The sequence below is a fragment of the Atractosteus spatula genome, chromosome 12 (genome assembly GCF_055471065.1).
Source record: "Atractosteus spatula isolate fAtrSpa1 chromosome 12, fAtrSpa1.hap1, whole genome shotgun sequence".
Lineage (NCBI taxonomy): Eukaryota > Metazoa > Chordata > Actinopteri > Semionotiformes > Lepisosteidae > Atractosteus > Atractosteus spatula.
In genome coordinates, this window is record NC_142717.1 from 14,205,001 (window position 1) to 14,229,298 (window position 24,298).

Genomic DNA, 24,298 nt, shown 5'->3' on the forward strand with positions numbered 1-24,298 from the left:
CCCATGACCCTGTATTGGATGGAGCAGTTAATAAATGAATGGATGGAGTTTCATTATATTTGCTGGACACAGACAAAGCAACATCATGCTAAAGGGGTCTACATAGTGGTAAATAACCTTTTGTGCCAAAAAATAATGATCCGTGAAAAGGTGCATACACCTGACAATGAATTGCTAAGCATCACTCTGCATCCTTTCTTTCTTCCTTGAGATTTTCTCCTCCTTTTTATAATGATTGTTCACATCAAACCTAAAGCTAATGCAGAAAAAGCATTTGAAAACATTTTTATGATAACCATAAGCTGGTTGATCCTCAGGCATCCTCAGGTGCTTCTAAATTAATTTTTGGAGACTTTAATAGTTGCACTTTAACCATAGACTTTGCATATATTATCAATATGTGACCTGTCCCACATGGATGAACAGAATTATCGATCAATGCTATGGGATAATTCCAAATGCCTACTCAAGACATTCACTGAGTTACTCTGGTTACAATATAGTACTTCTCAGGCTAATCTATAAGCCACTGTTCAAAAGAATCAAACTAGGGACAAGAACAATAAAAGTCTGGATCAAAGAAAGTACTGAACATCTACAGGGTATTTTCTACTACACACAATGCGATGTGTTTAAGGAAACATCGGAGGATCTTCATTAACCTGTTTATGCAGTGTCTGATTACATTTATTTCTGTGTAGATTCAATTATTCCTATCAAAAGCTTTAAAGTTCTTCCCAATTGCTAACCCTGGTTAACCAAGAGTCTCAAACAATTATTCCTTAAAAAAAAGCTTTTGTCAAGGGCACAAAGAGCTCCAGAGGATAGTGCAGAAACAAGTGAAAAAGAAAAGGAAAGCTAAGGATTAGTACAGGGAAAAATAAAGTATACTGTGGATATGGCTAATACCAGGTTAGCATGGTAGGGAACTGAATTCATTCTTCTTCAATCTTGTATATATTTAGTCTGCGTTTTCAAACGTCCATAAATTTATAAATCATCCCTTCTCTGTAGAAAATAAAAATCTGTTGTTATTCGGATCTTAAAAATGCTATGCCATGCTAACATCTACAGGCCATTCTCACGTATCTCCTAGTGAAAGTTTGGAGATAATACTGAAATAATGTATTACAAAGAACACAAAAAAAAATTGACCCCCTGCAGTTTACATATAGAGAGACCATTATTAAACATGGTCTATCAGCATTTTTTCCAAAGCAAAGACATTTGTAAGAATCAATTTTGGTGATTTTTCATCTACTTTCACTACAATACAACCTTGCTACCATAGAAACTGTCAAATAATTTCAGATTAAAAGTAACTTGATTAGATGGGTTCTAGACATCTCAAAAAGTCAAAGTGGAGCAATAGCTTTATACTACACTTCTACTAGATCACCATAGGGCTGTGTCTTGTCCCTCTTACTATACATTTCATATACTAATGATTGAAAGGCACACAGATATTTCTTTAAATTGTCTTGGCTATTAGGAATCCATAGAATAAAAAGCAGTCTGCTCACGAATTCAAAATACACACACAGATTCAAAATACCAGGGATAGATTTCTTTATACTTAAAAGGTGTACATAAGAACAAAGTAAATATATTAATGTCCGCTTGGATACAAATGACAGATCTTTATGTGATGGTTATCAGGATATAACAGATATCTGGATTAACAGAGATATAGTGAACATAAAGATTATGCATTTAGTATACCATCAGTTATACTAACTCATTATTTAGGCTCATTAAACATCGATGAAAGTTCAACTGTATTGCTCTGGTGATCAAGGAAATGCATGGATAGTATCTAGCTGGTTCTGAGGTCCTGCTGCAGGCTAGATCTTGGGCAGAATTCAGTCTTATGTATGGCTCCCTCTTTAACTCAGTGCTTCAAACAAAACGTTTAAGTCCCAAGTCTTAGACAAAGAGTTGTGGCAGTCAAGTGGTTTTGCTGTCAGCCAGTCAAGTAGGATCAGAGGAGAGAGGGGAAGTTAGAAGAATAATGCACCATTTTAAATAAGGAAAAATACAGTTGGTAATAGGTTAAAAAGTCACCAGGTGGTGAGTCTTCACATCTTACAGGTTCGTGTGAATTTAAGACCATCATCTAAAAGTGCCTACTGCTCTCTGCCACACATCCAGGTACCAGGGGTGGGCATTCACTATGGGGAGTGTTCATACTGGGTCACTGTCTCGACACTGAGATGTTACTCATCAAAAGACATACTCATCTGCCCTTCATTCCAACACACTATTTCATGGGTGGGACTACAGAGAGGGGCCTCACTGAAAAACCACAACAACATTTAATTCTGTGCCTTATTAATGAGCCTTGCTGCTACAGTTCCTTTTGAAGATGTTGGAGGCAGTGTTACTATGTAGCAAATGGCCTTCTGTATGTAATGTGCATTTTAAATTTCAGTGTGTAACTTTGTCATGCACAGAATAGCCATTATGGTTTATCAAAACTAATGAATCTACATAAATACACAACTTAACAAAATTAACGCTATTTGCAGGTGTGATTATATCAAATGCAGAATTTGTATATACATTTTTAGTTAACACTAGGAAGGCTTACTGGTAACAGCAAAGTGTCCAATTTATAAACCTAATTGATTTTTTGTGCCCTTGTAATAAGTACTATACATTTTTAATTAACACCCTAAAGCAAATCACATTCTTTGTTAAATCCCAGTTAACTAGATGGTAATGGGATTGTATTAGCATCCATGTTTGTCAATGTCATTTTAGAATTCAGATCCAATTAAATCAATTCTTCCAGGTAATTTTTTAATGAATGAAACAAGTGCTGAAATGTGATATGTAAAATCGGTCTCTTAATCAATAGCCTTTGTATCAAATGCAGTTTATACAATTCTCATGATTACGACCCTAAGCCCATTCTTGGCTCTGTTCACTATGCTCAGAGGAAGATGCCGTTGTTAAATACAGTGTTACTGTTGGCACTATAAGATCTGAATGTGTTTCAAAGCTTCATTAATTTCGAAATGTTTCATTTTTTAAAGTGATTAAAATGTTTTGTTTAAAATTTCAATTCAAGAAACTGTATTTTGTTAAACTAATTTAATTAATTGCAAAGGAGTGCTGCATTAGGTCTTGGTTGTATGGTTATTGTTTTGTGCTGAAAGGAACTACATTTAAAGCTAAATTTAAAGGGCTACTGAGCACTATATCATAAAACATAATATACTGCCTATAACTTCTCTATTTCCTTATTAGTGCTAATGGTCTGTGTTGTTTGTTCATTTTAATGTGTTTTAGAGATCCAATTTTAATGGTAAAGAAATCAGAAGGCAGGAGAGGACACATTCAACTTCTTGATGCACTGCCTTTCTCTGGAGTAATACCAGACTCGTGAAGTTTTGTACAGCATTCTGACTTTACACAGTTACTGTACCACCACCCCCTATCTTCTCCCCTAATAAAGTACAGTATTTAGGAACTATTTCCTGAGGGTGGCACCACTCAAAGACAAAAACCCTACGATCAATAAGTTGAATACACCTCTCCATATTTCTGACAGTTTTATTTTTCATAATTATTAATTTAGTTCTAGGAGAAGTAAAAGACAAGAAAATGGCACACATTAACCATATAAATGCAAATGAGCCGTTTCTCTTATTTAAAAATTAATAGGAGTGTGCACAAACATAAAGCACAAGTTGAAACAGAATACTAAAATAAAGGAATTATTTTTTTCATGCAAAATTCTGATTCTAAGCCATGGAAAGAAATGTTGAGGTTGTGTTGTAGTGAATACACAAATAATACAAAATTAAGTAGAAAACCCATAACTTATCTGTGTGCTGCATGACCCTTGTTTATATTGCTCACAGTCAGATTCCACTTATTTTGTGTTTCTTCAGAAAGGCAAAGAATATTTATTGTTCCTTAAAGCAAGGCTTCTTATTTCACTGAATATCCTTCTTTTTGCTGCAGGCACTGTCAAACTGTCAGAAAAGAATCCTTTTTGAAGGTAAACAATGAAACTTGAAAGTATGTGTATTTTGAAAAAAGAAAAATGATTTTCTTATTCAAACATTAAAAATAGATGAAAAAATACTCAAGTACTCTATTCAGGAGTAGTAAGTTCTAGACAAATTTATGTTGTAAATTCTTTCCAGTTTAATATATTATATGGACTTAGTAATTGTTTATCTCTCAGTAGTAATTTTAATGTGTTATTTATGGCTGGGGAATATCTGTAATTGTGCCTTGGTAATTAAACTCTTACAGATGTGTCAGTTAATTTTCTTTAGAATTTAGTAAGTATGTTTTAGGTCTATTAACAGGTGTAAGAAAATGAATTTATTTAAATCATTTCTATCTGAAAAAGAAGCAGAAGTGGTCAGTTTCTTGTGTTTCCTACAGTATATACTGTTAATTCACATGTAAATTGCATCTAATGATTAGTTGCTCTTCTAAGAGTTATGGCAATCAGGCTGTGTGTTCCACTCATAGTATCACCATTGCACATCTTGTATGAACATTTTCTGTGTTCATAATTAATTGAAAATTTGTGACCAGAATATTCTGTATAAATCTCTGTATAAATTCTGCCAGTATCACACAATTTTTTGTTCCAAGTATCATGCAGAATATTTCATTTAAAAAATCCAGGCTTTGCCAACAAGAAAACAAGGTAGCAATGTTAATGTGTTGGTACCATTATTTCCCATTAAATAAAGTAGTTTTGAAGTTGGATGTGCTGCTGTTTCAGACTGAAGATAACTGCACTCAACCCACTGAACTATCAAGCGCACCACAGTCTTGCTTGCCATCAGTGACTCATCTTCCTGAGCCACCTCTGATCACTGAAGCTCACTCTTCCCCATGGGTGTGAGCACACAGTGTCAATCTACACTGGGCCTGGGCCTTCATTCATGTAGTCATGGCAAACTGATTAGCAGGCCAGGGTGCTTGCATTCAATTTTCTCAGCCATCCATTCCATCCTCTATCACATCTGTATTGCTGACTAAAGCTGATATTAATGCAGATAGCCTCCAGCTACTTCTGCCAGGCCCGTGTAGTATATTCTGCAGCCCACCATTAAACTGATCTAGGTTTTCATGACAATACTTGCACTTGTTCTGGCTTGTATACTGTCACCTGCCGACTGTACGTGGTTCTTTTTCACTCAATGCTATGGTGCACTTTCTTCAACCCACCTGCTTCCTTATCCTCAGGTTCTTCTGTTTTGTCTACTTTCATTGCACTTTCAGTGACTCTCTTGTCACTCTTCCTCCTTACCAAGGTCTAACACACAGGAGGTTGCTTCCTTATCTTTGCCAGAGTTTAATAATAACTTTAATTCCTTTGGCTGTAAAAACTTTCGCTGTCGCTTCCTGCAGCAATTGCGGAGAAGCTCATGCTTGTGCCACACACCTCCAGTAGAGGTGATATACAGTAGACTACCCTCTATTTCAAACATACAGCTCCTTCAAAGATTAAACAATTAAATGTCCTCATCACACCTCTAAATACTGTATATCCCTCCTCTCGTCCGTAGTTATTAGCAATAACCTCCATTTGGCACTCTACAGTATGTATTATTTCGAAGTACTAATATTACTTGGCTACTTTCAGGTAAGTTAGCTACCCAAAACATGTCAACATTCTGTCATAAACTCTATGCGGATTCTCCTTAATGGGTATCTTTCTTATCTCCAATTTTTATATGCTGCTTTACCACGCTAACCAAGCTGAACTAAATTGTATTATTGAGATCCTCTCCACTTTCCTTAGCTCCTTCCGAAACATAAAACATTCAGTTTTTAGCCATTTGAATTTCGCTACACACTCATCTCTTTGTCTTGTCTTCTGTCACATCTCTGCATCCCTGTTTACTTACTGGAACTAAAGTTGTGGATCCTAAAGGATTTGGAATTGAGTCATTTTCTATTGTAGAGATTGCCTTCTGTCTCCCCGGGATCTCTAGGTTTTTAAATGCCACTCTGCTTTCAGGCTTTTGGTGTTTTCCACAGCAGGAAAATAGGTTGCATCCTGTTAGCCATTTGAAATTTCCAGCTTTCTCCTTTATATCCCTCTGTCGTGCTTTAAGAGCTGTAACTCGTAATTTTACAGTAGTCAGTGTAATTTGGTGTTTCCCTTGGAGTCAATAATCCGCCCTCATTCATTGATACAAAATATCCATGTTCTACATACTGTAATAAATTCTCCACATCATGAGGTCAGTGAGACTCCTCACCTAGATATTTTTACGTAATCAGTTTAAATCATGCCAATCATAACCCTAAGTGCTCAAACCAGATTGCTGATACACTCTCTAGTTTTCAATTAATAAATAATTAAAATGAGCATTAACCCTATACAGTATGTAGAGCTGACACATCACTGATTTTTCATTTTTCAGAAGCTATATTCCTGTAAATCATCCCCTGACCCCCTTCATCACTCTCGCTCAGAACACCAGAGCATTGCACCATTTGTATCAGTCTGCCTATTTTTTTCAATGGATTCACTGGATTTTCAGTATTCCCCTTTCCACGTTTGACTTCCTTACATTAGGAAACAATAATTCATTTTAAGAATTAAAGGATTCCAAAAGCATGATCACCTCTACCACCCAAACGCCATGCTTTTACTGTTGAAATCTTTGCTGTATTTTATTGTACTGAGATGGTTCTACTCTCCTTGTGGACTTATCCCTCAAACCATTATTTCTTCTGGCCTCCATCACATTTGTCTGAAGCACCTAATGCCAGCTGTATCTTAAAACCTCAACTCGATTCTTGTTTATCAGTCCTTTCATTTGCTCTTACTTTTTGGGTACTTCTTCAGGATATGTGCGGCATCTTTTGCAGCTACTAGTCTTGATTATTAAAAATAATACTAATTTTTGGATAATAAACTAGCATTAGTATATTCTGAAGCCAATCATTAAACTGATCTACAGTAGGTTTTCATGACAATACTTGCACCTGTTCTGGCTTGTATACTGTCACCTGCATACTGTACATGGTTCTCTTTCACTCTATGCTACAGTGCACTTTTTTTAATCCACCTAGTCACCACTCATCACCACTATCAAAGCCCTGGATTGGTGTTCCTCCGAAACATAGCATATCTAAATCAATCAGCCTTAAATTTGGGCACCTCAAGCTCTGCCATTAAAGAACTCTACATCTGGGGTAACAGCAAATCAATTCAATACTTTATCTCTATGTTGCATTAATTAGTATTCGACCAAACTATATTATTCTTATATAAGTATAATATGTCAATGGTCCCCTTTTTCAGTTTCACTATCTTAAGCTGTTACAAATCTAACAAATGTTAGATTTGATGTGTGGCAGTTACGATATCCTCAATACAGTGCAGCCAATGTACAATTAGATATTTTAAAATTTACAGAGATGTTCATTGCCAGCAAGTACTGCTGCATGCTGTATTGTTGTGCATTTGATAAATAAACTTTGATTTGATAGAAATATTGCCTGAACTCTGCATTAGTGCACTAATTTGTCTGGTGCTTTGGTAAAATTGGATTTTCATTGAACTTTTACCATATATGGTATACATGAATTTTAATTATTTAATCTATTCACAAAAAGAAATTTGAAAGAACCTGTGTATTGACTTGTATATAAGGACAGTAAAGTGAATTTAACTTTTTACTGGATTACTGGAACAGCAGAGGCCTCATGAATTGAATACAGTGTACCTATGGTCTTTGTTTTATTATAGTTCCTAATCACACAACTGAAAGCACTGTGCTAGTCTCAATTGTTCCTTCTTCTTAATAAAAGGAATACGTTTTTGTTACCCAAGTGTTCTAAACAATGTTAGTTTTTTATCCCTATTTATATGCAGTTATAAAGTTAATGGGATGTATCACCATAAAAGCTGTGGAGTTTTTTTGTACACAAATACAACACAAAAAAGCAAAAAAGCCTGGTAAACATTAAGAGGTACTGTATGGTGAAGTGTGATTAAAACTGTATGTGCAAAGTAAAGCAAGTGATGAAAATACAATATACATTTTTATACAACAGGAACACTGCAAACGCACTCTACCAGTCTATCATAGTAAACTCTCATAATAGTATTTTATCCTCTTACTGTTTTAAAATGATAATTGCAGCCCTCCAAAAGAAAATATGCATCACTATAACATTGGGAACATTATTGTTGAAAAGTAATGGTTTGCCTAGTATTATTTGCAAACATATGCACCTGCCATAAAAGATCATGTTCTTTTACAAGACTGTTGAACTTCTTCCTGTGGTATTAAAATGTTTGACAACATAGACGCCTCCTGTGTCCCTAATGCTATTACTTTCCATATTAACAAACTCATTTTGCATGTATTCAGCACATAAAAGTGGGTAACACTTTACAGTAAGTGGCTATTCATGATTAATTTATGAGGAACTGGGAAAGCCCATGAATAAACTGTGCCTCAAAATACATCACATATTAACTGCATAGGGAATTAGATATTATGCCGTACTGTATGTATTTGCATTACAAATACAGATACTTATTGTAAAGTGTTACCAAAAACTGGATACATGGTTTGAAGTTTTAACCTTGAAGACCTTTATGACTCTTGTAAATGAGCCATGCTGTTAAACGGGTCAATCATTGCAGTAATTACATCTTTTATGTATTATTAATGCATTATGATATGCATTCCAAGATCTTTTAATCTTTTTCAGCTCCTTAACAATACAGTGTGCATCCAAAAGTATTTTACTGTGGATGTTTGATGTGCAGTATGTTTTAGCATGTTTTAAATATAAATCAGTGTCTGGATTGATGCTTGGATCAATCATGAATATGTTTAACAATGTGTCTGTTACTGTGATGTTTCATATTTATGGATTGCAGATATGCATGTGAAAGTTGTGTTTGTTCTAATGAACCACTTCCCTTGCCAGTGTTCTTTCAATAAGGGCTCCATGCACACTCCATCAGACCAAACTGAATGGTGCTGAAGTATATTCATTTTAACATGGGTGAATATAACAAACAGATTAACAGTGAATTAAGAAAAGAGGAATGTTAGGTTGCCATTTATTCACAAAGTAGAATTTATATATAAACAGATATATTTTATTATATTTTAAAACTTAGAGATATACATTTGTATTCAATAATTTGATGATAACTTTGAGGTCAATAAGGAATTACTGTATTTAACCTGCAATATCTTCAATGCAGGTTATTCTGACAAATATAAAATGAGGTATTAAAAACAAAATAAAAAATATTAACCTGTAATGGCAAAACGTAAAATCCTTAATAACCCACAAGTTTAAGATACAGATGTTCTTCTCTGTAGAATACAGTTATATGTTAACAAAAAATTAACATTATGCAGAGGATTTATAAGAATCTTCAATAGTTCTGCCAGTCCTAATAATAGTTCAAGTGTACTTAAGCATCATTTTAAAATCTTAATGTTTGGTCATGAAGAAATGGTACCACTTATTGAAAGGGGATCTGTATTTGCAACAATACAGAAAGTGTGCTGGTTTTGAAATGAGCCTGATTGCATGGTTCATTTTGTTCTCCTTTGTAGAGCCAGGCATCGGCCCACTACAAAGGCACTAAACATGCCAAGAAGCTCAAAGCACTGGAAGCCCCGAAAAGCAAGCAGAAAGCTGCTGCTGCCAAGGACAACGCAAAGACTGCCTTCACCACCATCACCACCAATACCATCAATACCAGCACTGACAAAACAGGTTAAGCGAAAAAATCTTTATTTAACTCATATTTGTCATTTCTGCAGGCCTGCAATTGTGCTTTTGGTATCCCACCTTTTTCTTATTGTCCATTTGGTCAGTGCTATTAAGTTCTATATGATGTATACTAAGTAAATTACTTTGACGTATTTTTCTGCAAGTAGTTTTGCAAGTATTCTTCCAAACACAAGCTGCGCTTTCAGACATACTTGCCTAAAATTGCTATGAATTCTAGTTCAGTTGTGATATAATTAAGATGGACAGTGGCTTCTATCTACTATACTGATCTGTCTAGCTCTCTGTCTGGAATCTCCTCAGTTTGATAAATTACCATTTGTTGTACCTCACTTGTGTGTGGGCAAATATTAATTCTTTCTAATCAGTTTTCTGTCACATAACCATGAAAATATTTAAAATTATTAATTAAAAAAATACTAAAGGGAAACTACAGAAGAATAACAGGTATTTTTTTTGTTTTCAGCAATGGTAACAGACCATACTAGATAATTTAATTATCTTAAAAAAATATGGGTAACTTTTATTATTGATTAGTATACATCTAGTTCTAGTCCACTTTGTTTTGTATCATTGCATTTTTATTGACCTTTACTATTTTTATTATGTATATTACAGTATGTTAAATATTAAATTAATTAAAAAAGAAAGTAGGATTATTTTACAAAAAACAAAATTACACAGTTGGATTATTATTATACAGTAGCTCATTGTGAACACAATGTTCTTCTTTCAGGTTTACATCTGCATTAAAATAATCTGTATTTTGTCTTAATGCAAATTTCAGCAATAAGTAATCAGTAACCCTGATATCTGATACTCTCCTCTGTACTGCTGTAGACTTAAGTGATCATGAATGTAAAGTAAATATTTAACATACTGTGATATATGCAATTTTATATATACAATTTTATTAGAGAATGAGTGTATGTAAGATTTTAATTAGAAAAACATTTTAAGCATAATAGTCTTATATTTTTCTAAAACGTTCATTCGAATTATTACTTACAATTAGTTTCATTTTCTATTGCACTTCAAAGTTGCATCACAAAGAAAATAAAAAGTGTTACAAACTGCTCCAAAGCCTTCTTGAAACAAGAACCAGAGGGTGCAAATTCCCACTCACCCTCCCCACTGTGAAGAAAGAAAGCACTGAACACGCCAAGGGACAATTTGTCAAAAGTATAACTTGCGTGTTGGCTGGGATTAAAAGCAGAACATTTGACACATTTCAGTGGCCTTTCTGATACCACTTTGTTATTCCAGATTATAATTCTAAATGTATATATAATTTTGTGTTAAATCTTGGTTTTACTTCTGCCAGTATTTAAATTGGAACATTCGCACAATTGTAAATGCACCACTCCATCCATTTTCTAACCACTTTATCCAGGAAAGTGTTCAGGCAAGCAAGAGAAAACATGCAAACTCCATACATATAGAACTCCAGAAATTTAACATAGTTCCTGAACTAAAGTTGCATTAGTAATTACTGGAAATGTGTAGTGAAGACAGAGTGTGAAAATAAAAGCCCACACCCCCTTCCCCCTACTGCGAGGGGACACAGTCAAGGCATGGAGCACATCCTCCAGTCCTACATCAGAAAGCTGAAATAGGTGCTACACCCCACAAGTGCAATATTGTAGTTCTCACATATTTCTAACAACTATTTCTAACAACTTTGATGATTGAAACTACTAATGTAATGCAATATATAACTGATATAATTTGGAACAAGTTAAAGTTTATTCCATGCTGAAAAGAAAAGAGAATGTTTCGATTGTGGAGCCTTCTTCAGGTGTAAGGGAGAGAGGAAAACTGGCAGCTGATAGAGCATGGGAGGACAAAAGGCAGAAGTGGACTGGAGGTGGGAGCAGAAAGGAAAGAAATATCAATACTCAGGTGGTGTGAAGTCTAGAGATGTGAAGAGCGGTGTGAAGTCAAAACCTGCAAATTAATAGAGAGGATTAAAAGGAAATGAGTCTGTCATTGAGAGAAGGGGGATGGTGTGATCCTAGTTTCAGGATAATTTTGTTTTTGGATATCTTTCTGTAATTGCAGTTCTGAAATCCCTCTGTGTGAACGCTGATGAAGAGATCAGTATGATCATGGCCATTAGAGGTAAAATGGGAAACTACAGGTTTGGAGAAATCTTTGATCCTCACGGCCCTGACATGTTCCCTGAATTGGTCTCCCAGTCTCCCTCCTGTCTCTCCAATATAAATAGTATTTTCTGCAAGAGATGCTGTAAATAAGGTTGCTAGAAATACAAGATGTCATCTGAGTGATCCAAAATTGTCCAGAGGGGGCTTGAATGTCCATTGTATTGGATATATATTTACAGGTGATGTAGCAAGTTCTGTTGCAGGGGAAAGAGCTTGGTGTGGATGATTTCTGTGGTGGGTCAAGGGAGCTGTGAAAAAGAAGGTTATGCAGATTAGGTGGTCGGCGATATGAGATGATAAGGTGGTCAGAAAAGAGGTTACAGATAAAGGGATCATCCTGTAAGATGGAAAAGTTGTCGTCAATTGTCAATTGGGAATAGAAAGTGTGTTAGGGTGGTAGGGAAGCACCAATGGAATCTGATTGTGAGTCTGTGAGTTCCTAATTGGGATGATGATCCAAGGGCTACTTTTGGCTCGGGAGAGGGCCCTGTCAATAACATGGGTGGGTATGCTCTGTTCATGAAAAAAGAGTAAACACGTTCTTTTTATTGTAGGCAAAAGTACTTCATGTTTACATACAGTACTTCATACTTCAAACACTTCATGTTCACATTCTGTAAACATGAAGTGATGTTGCTTCTATAATTCTAAGGCACATCCACAGTACCACACTGTCCAATGACATTTTGGCCACAGCTGTCTTCTTGCGAAGGGTGAAACACTGGCATCACCCTATTATTCTCTTTTCATATTGGTATCATAATTCCTTCACTCTTACACTGTTTTGAAAGGCACCGCATAGATTTATTTAATTTAAAGCTACCATCTTTTTAGAACATGTGCAATTTTCTCATTAAAATAATAGTCAATAATAACAAGTGTCAGTTGTATGAATATCCCCTGCTCCCTTTTTCTTTACTTCATCCCCTGACTCATTCCACACTATTCATTCCTTTTCACAATACTCTCATAATTTAATAAAGAACAGCTATTATGAGTAAAATATACATTTAAAAATTGGAGATAAACAAATATTTATCTCCAAGATGTTGCAAGATGTTGTAGTACCAAAAGAACAAACAAAAGAAAGAAAAGAATGAAAGAAAAACATCTAAATGCATCAGTAAGTATATAGAATAGCTGTGTACATTGAATCATGTTTTGGATATCTGTTCAATTATTGTTGTAAAATTAGTTGATGATTGAATACTTAATAGAGTATACAGGTATTCAAGATACTGTACAGTTCTTCATTCTTGTAGTTTTGCAGAAACCCTGCCAAGGGTTGCATATTCAAAAATGACTTTAAGCCAATGAGTGAGTCATGCATGGTAATGGTTGACGAGACTAAATTGTTAACGCCATTAAATACATCACCTTCATCATTGATCTTGCTCTTGTATTTCACTCAGAAGGGTGTTTCGACTGGCATTGACCATCATAACTTCTGTCAGCTTTTGCAGTTCAGTGAAGGAACAACAATGCAGTGTACAAATTACCATGCAGTACTGTACATAAAACAGTCTGTAAAATCCTTAGTTTGTCGTTCATCAATAATTATATGGTGGTGTGCATTGTTGCATTCAATATACTGTATTTCAATAATATGCATATAGATCATTCCCAGTTACGCAGCTCCTCAAGATTATTGTAAGATGTTGAGAATGTTTTTAGACCCATGGAGCTCACCCAAGGTGTGATATGCAGAACAGAACTGAACAATACATTTTCTTATTTAATAAATAGCTAACATGATGTTACAAAAGACGTTATCACAACATGAACCATAGATATGACACACACTTTTTGAAAATTAAATTAAACAGTTGACTGAAATTCCACATCCACTTAAAAACTGTGAAAGGTTGCCCTTTTAGTGCGTAAGTAGTTTAAGTAGGCATAGGCAGAGGCATGGGTTGAAAAGGAACAAGTACAGGTTTACTCCATGTTGAAAAGAGAAGACAAAAACACAACATTTCGGCTGTGGAGACTTCTGCGGGTGACACCCGAATAAACCTTTACTTGTTCCTTTTAGAGCTTAGCCATTATAACCATTACTTCACATCACTACTACACCATTACTTTCATCACTGTGCAGTACATGATACAAAATAAGTTTTGTAACACCTATACAATACATACTGTACATAAAGGAGCAACTGCTTTCATAGATAATCAGAACACTAAAACAATTAATCCATTGTAGCATATCATATACAGTAAATACAGTATATAGAAACTCCTACCCCGGGCTCATGATAATAAGTCCAGTACTAAACATAACCAGCCTTGCTTAGCTTCTGAAATCTATTAGACTACAATCTGCTATATCCCAGAACTTCTTTTTTTAATTCCTGCTCAGGAGAAACTCTTTATTCCCTTTAAACAGAAAGGATTGGAGCCGCTTATGCTGCAGATGGCTAGCTGTGGTAACATAGTAGATTTTATCCAGATTGATTATAGTATTTGTAAAATAAAGCTTACACATGTTTGAATGTATCATATTAGCATGCTTTCAGATCCCCACGGTATTGTCCTTTAGATATGTCTGTGCAAATCATCTCAATTGTTTGATGCTGTACATGATTGTTTTGATGTTTAAGAAGTAGTTTTGCCTCCAATAAAGCTCACTTGGCTTGTTCCACTCTCACTTGAATTTATGGGTCAACGTTCTGTTGCTTGTCAAAGTGTTTTCAGATGTGGATTTCTAATGAATATTTATAAAAGTCAGCCTTAAGTGAAGTAAATTGCAGAAGTATGTAAATGTAGTATTATCTGCTACTCTGAAGTGCATTTAACTACATATTAATTCTTCCCTGTGATGTTAATGAAAAAAATTAGGTCACTTGGTAATAATATGAAAGCTGGTGTACACAGATAGCAGCATTAGACTAAGAAACTGGGGAAACGATGCTATGAATTGAACTCGAGCACAAGAGTAATGCTAAAGGAAGTATAAAAGTATGCTATAAAAGCCTCAAGGAAATCATAGAATAGGTGTGTCAGAAGCAGGGAACAAGGAAAACTACAGGTATTAGTAAGAAGTGCTAGAAGAATATTTAATTTAAAAGATTTTTAACTGTAGTAAAAAATTACATTTTCATTAGGAATACTTTCAATTAACCTTTAATTTTATTATTTATAAATATGTCAGAGATGCCATAGATAGACATAAAGGGAACGGTTCTTAACAGCTAAAAATCTACAGTAGATATATGGGTTCAGTACAGAGAGAAAGTACATGTACAGTACAGTGAAGTAAATTATTTAATTGACAACCAAACATGTTACTTTCTATTTTATTTAATTGGCAAGCCTTTCACTATATAAGAGTTCCACAGTAGACAGGTAAGATCTTACTATAATGGAGTTATCTAATAGAAGTTCAGGAAAAGTTTAAATTCTAATGTTGCACTTATGCACCCCTACTTATTATGTACGTATTATGTATCAATACTCCTTGGTTGTACATACCTCTGCATCCTTTCTAGAACCCCTCTCTCCAACACAACTTCACTGTTGAAGCATCCTCCCTGTTTCATTCCTCATAAGAGAGAAGGGATTCTGACCAGCATTGTCTTAAGTATGCTATCCCTTTATATTTTAAGAAATTAAAATTCTTCTGAACATTATAATAAAATACATCCATTCATTTTCTAACTGCTTCATCCAATTCAGGCTTGTGGGAAAGGTGAAGCCAACAATCTCAGCAAGCAAAGGACAAAAGGCAGGATACACCCCCAACAGGGTCACAAAACACACACAAACACAGAGAGGCGTACACCAGGGTCAATTGTCTCAGAAGCCAATTAACCTACCAGTATGTTTTGGGATTGTAGGAGGAAACTGGAGTACCTGGAGTCACCCCATGCAAACATGGAGTGAACATACGAAACTCCATGCAGGTAGCACCCCAGGTCTGGAATTGAACTCAGGGCCTCAAGACCTTAGTGCTAAAATGCAGTAATGCTAACCACTGAAAAAATCATTATACACTAATTTAAACTATGGAAGTACAGTACTGTACATGGTTGAGTTTTGCATAAGTTAGTACTAACTATATTTAAAGGTTAATAATTCTGTAATTTGTCAAGAAAGATTAACTGTTTGGATTATAGAAATGTTATGCACACTACTGTACCAAGAAGGGAAAAAAACAAATTTCGATAACTGTCTTCCACTTTTACTACAGAACATTAAAGGATAAAGCTTGGGTTTTGTGGTTAACCAAAAGACTGAGGAAGGTATTGTTATATTTGACAGCTGCATAATCTGTCTGGTTCAGAAGTGAAGAAAATAACCAACAATTCTAGGAACTGCTGTAATTCCAAAAGCCTTTGTAGCAACCACTCTTGCCAGTCTGTGGTCTGTTAAAATTGTAACTAGATGCTAAGTAAGAACATAGGTTTTGTAATAACCTTGCAACATCCTCATTATATACAGTATTGTTCTTAAATGATGGGAAATCAAATAGGATATTATGCACAACCCATACAGTCAGAATATTATTTTTGAGTTTTTTAAACCATAAATGTAAATGTCTGTTTTATTTAATATTATGTGCAATCATAATAATAAATAGTGGTAGCAGTAGCAATTTCTTAGACCTTTGTAGCCTAGAGGGATCCATTACTTTTTAGCTAAAGTAACAAATAATCTGGCCTAATAATTTTAATGAAAGTACTTAATTCTGAAACATTGAGAAGAGTAATCAGATCTCATGGGTATCCTTTGATTATTTGGAAGACTAACGAATGCAGAGGAATTTCAGAAATGCAAATGGCTTTCACTCTAAAAGGTAATTAAGAAAACTCAAATTGGTCCTTTCCTTGGGGAACAGTATGATGTGATAGGAATAGAAAGACAAGGATTGCTTCTCACAGGCTGGAATGTGTAATATCAGGGTCTCTTTTCTTCAGATCTGTCAGCTGGAGTGATGTAAAAGTCAGCTTTCATTGAATGGCACCACTCTAGAATGATTACACTAATTAAAAGGAGTAATGAGAATGGATTGAGTTCTCTATACAATGAATACCAGAAGTTCAGGTCACAGCAGCTGCGCTTTAAAGATTGGAATAGAGAAAGAAAAAATAATTTTGGGGACCATTCAGAGGGTCATTGAATGAATAGTTTAAAAAGGTAATTGTTCTGTTAATTAGTTTTAAGAAAATGCATATGCACATTTTAAAGACTTAAGCTTGGGAATACATATGCCTCAAATCGAAGCTGTGACTGAATGTTGACAGAAGCACATCAACCACAGCATTTTTTGTATTTTTAAAATGTCCTCTGATTTGGAAGAATAAAAGCATAGCGGTGCACTGGGTTCCCTTTTTGAATGCCATATTCTGTATGCTGCACGCTGTCAGTTGACATTCAGGACAGTGAAGAAGTTCACTAGCAGTGTCTGAATGGCCATTAAATTGAAGAAAATGCTCAGCCTTACTGTCTTCTTGGCAGTGTTGCAAGCTGTTTATTATCCTCTTACTGCCATCAGTTATCATTAGAACTGTCAAGGTACACAGCTCTTGAAAAAAACCGAAGTAAAGCTTTTTGGATGGAACAAAACAGTATTTAGGATTACTAATGTCACTTATTTATGCATTTACTCTGTTTGACAGGAAATATTTTAGAATTTTTTTTGATGACGTTCTGTAATGTTATGTCTAGTTTGAGTACTGTATATTATTAAAACATCCATAAATGTAATATTTTGGCTTAAAAAATTATGTGATTCTGAGTGTCTTGGCAGTCACTCTTTCTCTATGAAATACACTTTCTCTGTCAATATTACATTTGCGTCCTCAAAGAGCTCCCTTTTGACCAATGAAACCTATACTTAATGGGTAGTGAAAATAGAAAGACATAATTCATTATTGATCCAAGGTCCTTCTTGGAGATGAGAAGTGTCTGTATTCCCTTTTGAATCTTGCAATAAGAATAAGAACTGAAAAGTGCAAAGCACTGATCATGATATATATACTGTACACAGATGTTTTTTTTTGTTGTTGATTTCATTCAATTACATCACAAAATGCAAAAAATCCAGACATGAAACAAATGGAAATTTTTAAGACTGAATATTTTAATGCAGAACCGGTTGTATTAATTATTCAGGGTTACATATATTGATTTATCTATTGAAATGTGAAAATATTCAATGTACAGTGATCTGTAGCGTTTAGGTAAATAGATCCTACTGGGATTTTGTATTAATTTTTATAGTCTTAAAATTTGCCCTGCTGTGATTTTTAACCATTTCATATTTAAACCAGTCCTCAAAGAGGAAGAAGATTTGTCAGAGAGAGTTCTTTCCAGACCCTGTGCAGACAACATGATCCAGTGATTAGTGAAGAAAACACCGGGAAAAAGTCATGCAGGATACGGGAATGAAACGGGGGGGAGGCGTGTCCATGGAGTGCTGGTGGTTGGGGGAGGTGAGGCCGAGGCAAACAATCCGGGGATGAGTTAAGAGGGAAATCCGAAAACAGGGCAAAAGTCCAAGGCCAGGCAATCCATCCGGGACAGACGATTTAAAACCAGAACCGAGTCGGGACCGGCAGGGGAAGTGGGAACGGGAACGGGAACAAGAACAGAAGCTAAAAACCATAACGAAGCCAGGCGCTTCCAGGTCCCGGGCTCGCATGATGCGGAAACCAATGCAGAGCCCGGCTTAGCGTCAGCGTCTGGCTTTTAAGGGGGAACTGAAAAGGGGCTGGAACAAGGAACAGGTGCGGGGAATGAGGCAAACAAGGAAGGGCTGGAGCGCCCTTAAGAGGAGGGGTTTGCGATTGTGACAGATTAAAGGAAATGTAAATAAAGCTGCAATGTCATTACATTAGATTTTTCAGTTCAGTTTTCAGTCTACTTAATTTCTGGTCCAGTGAGTTTTTGTAGTTTTGATAAGAAGCTGAATTATTTACTATTCTGACAAAGCCTAAAAATATTTTGAGTGATTTGTTAAAACCCATAGATAAGAGAGGTCACTTAATTTAAACATGATAATAACAAATTATTAAACTGAATTGTTTGCACAAGCATCTGTGATCTCTATTTTCTATCCATTAACCAGCCAATCTATAAGAATACTTATTACATTAAATGCCTACAGCCTGCAATTTGAGAATTAATCTTTTATGAGATTTGTTTTGCAATGGTAGAGTTGTAAAAACGTATGACACTCCATGTAATAACATAAATGACCTTAGCAAACAACACATGTACAGTATAGGAACAATTTAACACAGTTTTGTAGAAGTTATCTCTTATCAATTTTCATGGTAACTTGATGTAATCAATACTTATTTTTTAAGAACTGTAAACTTTATGAAATAAATTATATTACAATTTATTTAAAATTATTTTGAATTTATTTGTAAATGTAAGTATTATGGCAGTGAGAGATATAATTATACTTCTTTATAGCCTTATGTAATTTTTAAAATTGCTCTGTAGAGCATTTGTTCTAAAATGTTCTGCATTATAAAATTATGAATCAAATATTTATCATTGTAGCATGAGGTTACTTCTACAAAGCAAACACACTGGCTTGCAGAGAACAAACTTAATGTTCTTAACTGTTTACATGGGGGACTAAGCACAAACAGACTGAGAAATGAAGTGCAGGTTGAACTCTTTATAGGCTTTATGATATCTGATGTGAACACTTCTGTGCTCCTGGTGGGGTAGCCTGATTTACTGAGGAAAAGAACTGATCCCTTCATCGGGGATTCCCAGCTCTAGGGTCGGCCAGTCTAGACCCACTGTGTCTATCTTGCAGAAAATGGTGCAGAAACAGCAACTGTTACAGTGTTTAACCATATTCTTTATATGTATTATGTAAAATAATTTATAACTTACCACATTAAGAGCTTATTTGTTAATACTTTGTGGATACAGTAAATATAACTTGAGTGGTACAGTATGTCAGGATGTTATTCCAGATTTACAGCTTGTGTTGTCAGCCTCTTCTTTCTCCTTTGTTTAGCTTTTGCCGTGTCAATCTTTATTTTATTTGTCATGCTTCTGAGATAGTGGAGAGATGGAAAAAATCACTCTTCTTCTACTCCTTTCTAAACTAAGAAAAATGTGAAAGGCCTTGATTGTCTTGAACTGGCTAAACTGACCATGCTGCTGGGAAAGACAGTGGTGAACCCCTGGATTGCTGCAATAGTCGAGGTCTTATACTCTCAGATATCAGCTACGCAGCAATTGATTTCTAAACAGGAAAAGGCGAACAGGTTCATGGCTAAATAATATACCAATGGTGGGAAAAACAGAGGAAATGAATTTGATGATCCTTTTGGCCTTTTGGATACCCTATAAAGCAGCCCCTGTGTGATTTCCAAATCTGGTACTTGAGTGTAAAAAGAGCACAAAGAGATTACCAGAAGCTGTAAGAAACCCCAGTGTTAATTTTTAAATTTTTTCATTTACCTAATACCGGGATTTTGAATGAACAGCAGGCAGCTCAGCAGCATTCACTCTAGTGAGGTATCTGCCCTTAACTTTTATCTAGATTACAATCCAACAACATCCTGTCAGAGACACACTTTTGCAGAAATAAGGAAGTCAAAGACAGAAGGAATCCAATCTATTATACGCTGTGCCTAACTGATCAAAACTGAAGTAACAGCCAGTCTTTAGCTCCAATAGCAATTAGAAATCTTAGTGTGGAAGGTATATGTCACATGCTGGAGTCCCTCAAACAAATAATTAATTAATAAGCTAAAACGAATTAACAGATTTATTGATGTATATTAGACATATACAATATATCATACTTCAGAATTGACTAGGTTTTTGTCTCCAAAGCTCTTTTTTATTGTAGTACACTATGCCGAAATATTAAATATGTTCAGATCACCATGCCATTTTCTATAGTTTCATACCAATACATTTTGGCATGCCCCCTGCTGACACTTTAATACAACGTTATTAAAAAATAAGATGTTCTAGACACTGTTTCAAGTTAATTGGAGGAGCTTCTCTTGATTGTGTGGAATGCAATTAAAAGATTTATTAAAGGTCATCATCCTGTTTTTGCTTCACAAAGTACTCTTCAGAAGAGTTCTTTCATTATAGTCCTTCCATTGAAAAAGGCAAAGATGCTTTGTCTGAGCCATCACCCCATCTCTTTTATTCGCTTTGTTGCCAAGCAGTATGGTAAGGTGCTATCATACCGACTGGAGGTCAATATTAACAAAGTAGTACACCAGGATCACACAGTTTTTTTATTAGAGGGCATTTTGTGTCTGATAATGTTCTTAATCTCCTCCACATTGTGCATGTACAGGCATTGCCTCCCCTGTGCTGTTTTTTTAATGGTTGCAGAGAAGGGTTTTGACTGTCCTGAATGGGAATTTGTTTGGTTAGTTCTAGATCACCAGATTCAGATGTCTAGGGGCATGTATCAGGTTACATCTCTATCATTTACATAGCCTTTGGAACCACTTAAGATACAGTATCAATTAGTCTGCAAATAGGGCCTGTGTTACTGCCAACTGTGCTTAACAGTGCATATCACTATATTCTGATGATACAATATATTACTATACTGTATGTAAACAGTCCCTGCTTCATCTATAAATTATTTTGATTAGCTTTGTTTCTCAATCAGGGTATAAAAAAAAACATTTGACATTCCAAAGAAGACATACCTTTCTTTTATCTTCAATATATATTTAAATCTTGCATACCCATTTTTCCTTGATCAGAAATCCCATGCAGGTAAGCACCCCTTTTCTTCTACGCTTTAGAGAAATAAAGGGTCAGCATTTGTGATATAACGACAGTATCTGCAAATGGTCAAGTGCAAAATTAAGTTATGTTATTGAATGATTTTTGAATGCCAAATTTATGTTGTCAGGTAACCTAGTCCCTATTTCTTTGTTTACACTTTTACCAGGGAGTATATATTGGGCACCTACAGGTACATGTCTTGATCTGCTTAGGTCTTTGAGGCAACTTTCCAGTTCTTTATCTGGAACTTTATTCTTTATTCTTTGTTCTTCTTTAGTACTTTCACTAATGAAGAACTCACATTTCTGACCCTGAAAGAAGCTAAAACAGGCTTGGTTGGCTGGTCTCACTGCAGCTAAAAAACATTGGCTTTCCACTGGGAGCCTCTGCATTCTTTCCCCTGTCATCACTGGATCTTCTGTTATCATTGATATCATTCATATGGAGCTCTTTACTCCACTGATCCAATGAAATTGGGTACCAGAAATGAAGTAGCCAAATCCTTTCTGCACAGAGCATATATCATTAATTGTCTAATGCTACTTAGGGCTCTTTGAGTTTGAAACAAACTGCCTGAAATTAATTAAAAGAAGCTTGGTCACAAAAATATTTTAGCATTTTTGCTATGAATTTCTTATACAGAGAGCAATTCAAAGTCCTAAATGACTTGCATTGTTCTTCTCTTTTGACTCAATAATTTTCTTTCTTTATGCAGAAACACATTTGTTTGGAAATCTTTAACTACTATTTTAGCCATTTTTTAAAGTGTCAGTTAATTCTGATAGATTGGTATTTTGTAGTAGAAAAAACAGATTTTTAGCTTTATGGACGTATAGTACAGAACAAATAGTCACCTGATGATTGATCAATTTGGTTTTCAAATTTGATGGATTAGCTACTACAATACTTCATATAGGCTGCTCATGTGTTTTTTACTTTGAGCTGTTGTTATCAGGTTATTGAAGTGATCAGTGTGAATTCAGCATTGCTTAATGACAAGTTTAATCCCTCTCATACACACTGAAATACATTACTTCAGGAAAAATGGGAGCTGAGTTTCCACTGGAATTGTTTGCACTTTACATCTTGATTGTTTTACTCAGAAGGTTTGGAACAATGGACATAGCGCCGTAGTCATATACAGTACAGTAGCTGTTGTTGGTCCATGAAGCAGGTAAACAGGTACTGTAGGAAGACACAGATGATCAAAAATAAAGTCAATGTTAAATCATTATATGAGCCATATTAAAACATACAGTAAATATTCAGCATTGTCCGTGTCATTCCAGGTGAGGCCCAGCAAGGTCCTCACTGGTTGTTTTTTCATCTTTGTTGTTGACCTGAAACTCTGACCCATAGTCTTAGTCAAAATGGTCTTCTTTGGTGTGCACCAGATGGAGATGCCATTATTGGACAATTAATCATTAGGGAGTTAATGAATGGTGCCAGTTTGTGATACAGACAGTGGTGTATAAAATAGACCCCTTTCAGTTGCATTCCTAGTCCTTTAAAAAGAGACCCAAGGTGCAAGTTTATTGTCCATTCAAGGATGCCAATACTGTAGTTTATTAGAAATCTTTAATAACACTTAATTCTTCACTTCAAGTGAAATAATATTCCTTGTCATTACAGCAGATAGGTGTTAAGACTTTATGCTGTGTAAAAGATGGACCCTATGCAAAAGTAACTGTAACTGTAGCATGTAACTGAGAAAGAGCAATAACCGAGTAATCAGGAACACTGAGTCCATGAACAAACCCTTACAAACAAAGCTGAGGAATGATCCAGAAATCGAGGTAAAAGACTAACCAAAGTTCAATCACCATGTAAAACTCTAGGGAACAAACCAAAGACGAAATCCAGAAAACAGGAGTCAAGGAATGCACAGAAATGCACAGTCGCTGAGAACACAACAGAACAGAAATCAATGAATAGGTAGTTAGCTCACCAGGTGAAACCCAATACTGAGCACTGACCTTAAGGCAGACAGTCCTAAAGTATCCAAGAGCTGGGGGTGTTGTGGTGAACAGGTAAAGTGAGTGGTTAAATGACTGATCGAAGTCTACGCCTTCTTAAAGGGGCTTTGGTGTGATTACGTGAAGCTGGTATAATAACAATAGGAATATAAGAAGTAAAGGAAGCAAATTTGTACTAGTGCTCAAATGGAGTACCAATGACTTTTAAAACATACAGTTTGTCCATCTATTTTCTAAATGCTTTATGCAGTAAATGGCCACAGGGGAACCAGAAACTATCCTGCAAGCAATGGACGCAAGGCTGGTTATAACCTGGATGGCACACCAGTCCATAGCAGGGTGAACACACAGTTTTTCCCAGAAGCCAATTAACCTAGCAGAATGATTTGGACTATAGGAGGAAACTGGAGCACCCAAACAAACATAATTCCACACAGATAGCACCCAATGAATTGAACCCAGGTGCCTACAATTAATATGAAACATAATTGCTAAATGTAAGGATCATACTAAGACATTGTAAAGCAAATATGATTGACATACTGAATTGTTCAATACAGTCATTTATCAACTGTAAGAGGTAATTTCTGGAAACCATATTCATATTCATATGCATGTTTACTATATTATACTATATACTATATGTTTACTATATTA

The 24,298-nt window shown here is 35.3% G+C and overlaps 1 protein-coding gene across 1 annotated transcript in view; it reads left to right on the forward strand.

The window, feature by feature from the left end:
* The window catches only part of znf385d (zinc finger protein 385D), a 65,508-nt gene that overhangs the window by 31,999 nt on the left and 9,211 nt on the right, over nt 1-24,298 (forward strand). The window contains exon 4 of the mRNA XM_088929511.1: nt 9,582-9,744. Within this exon, the coding sequence (XP_088785637.1) occupies nt 9,582-9,744 (163 nt within the window). The remainder of the gene's footprint in view (nt 1-9,581; nt 9,745-24,298) is intronic.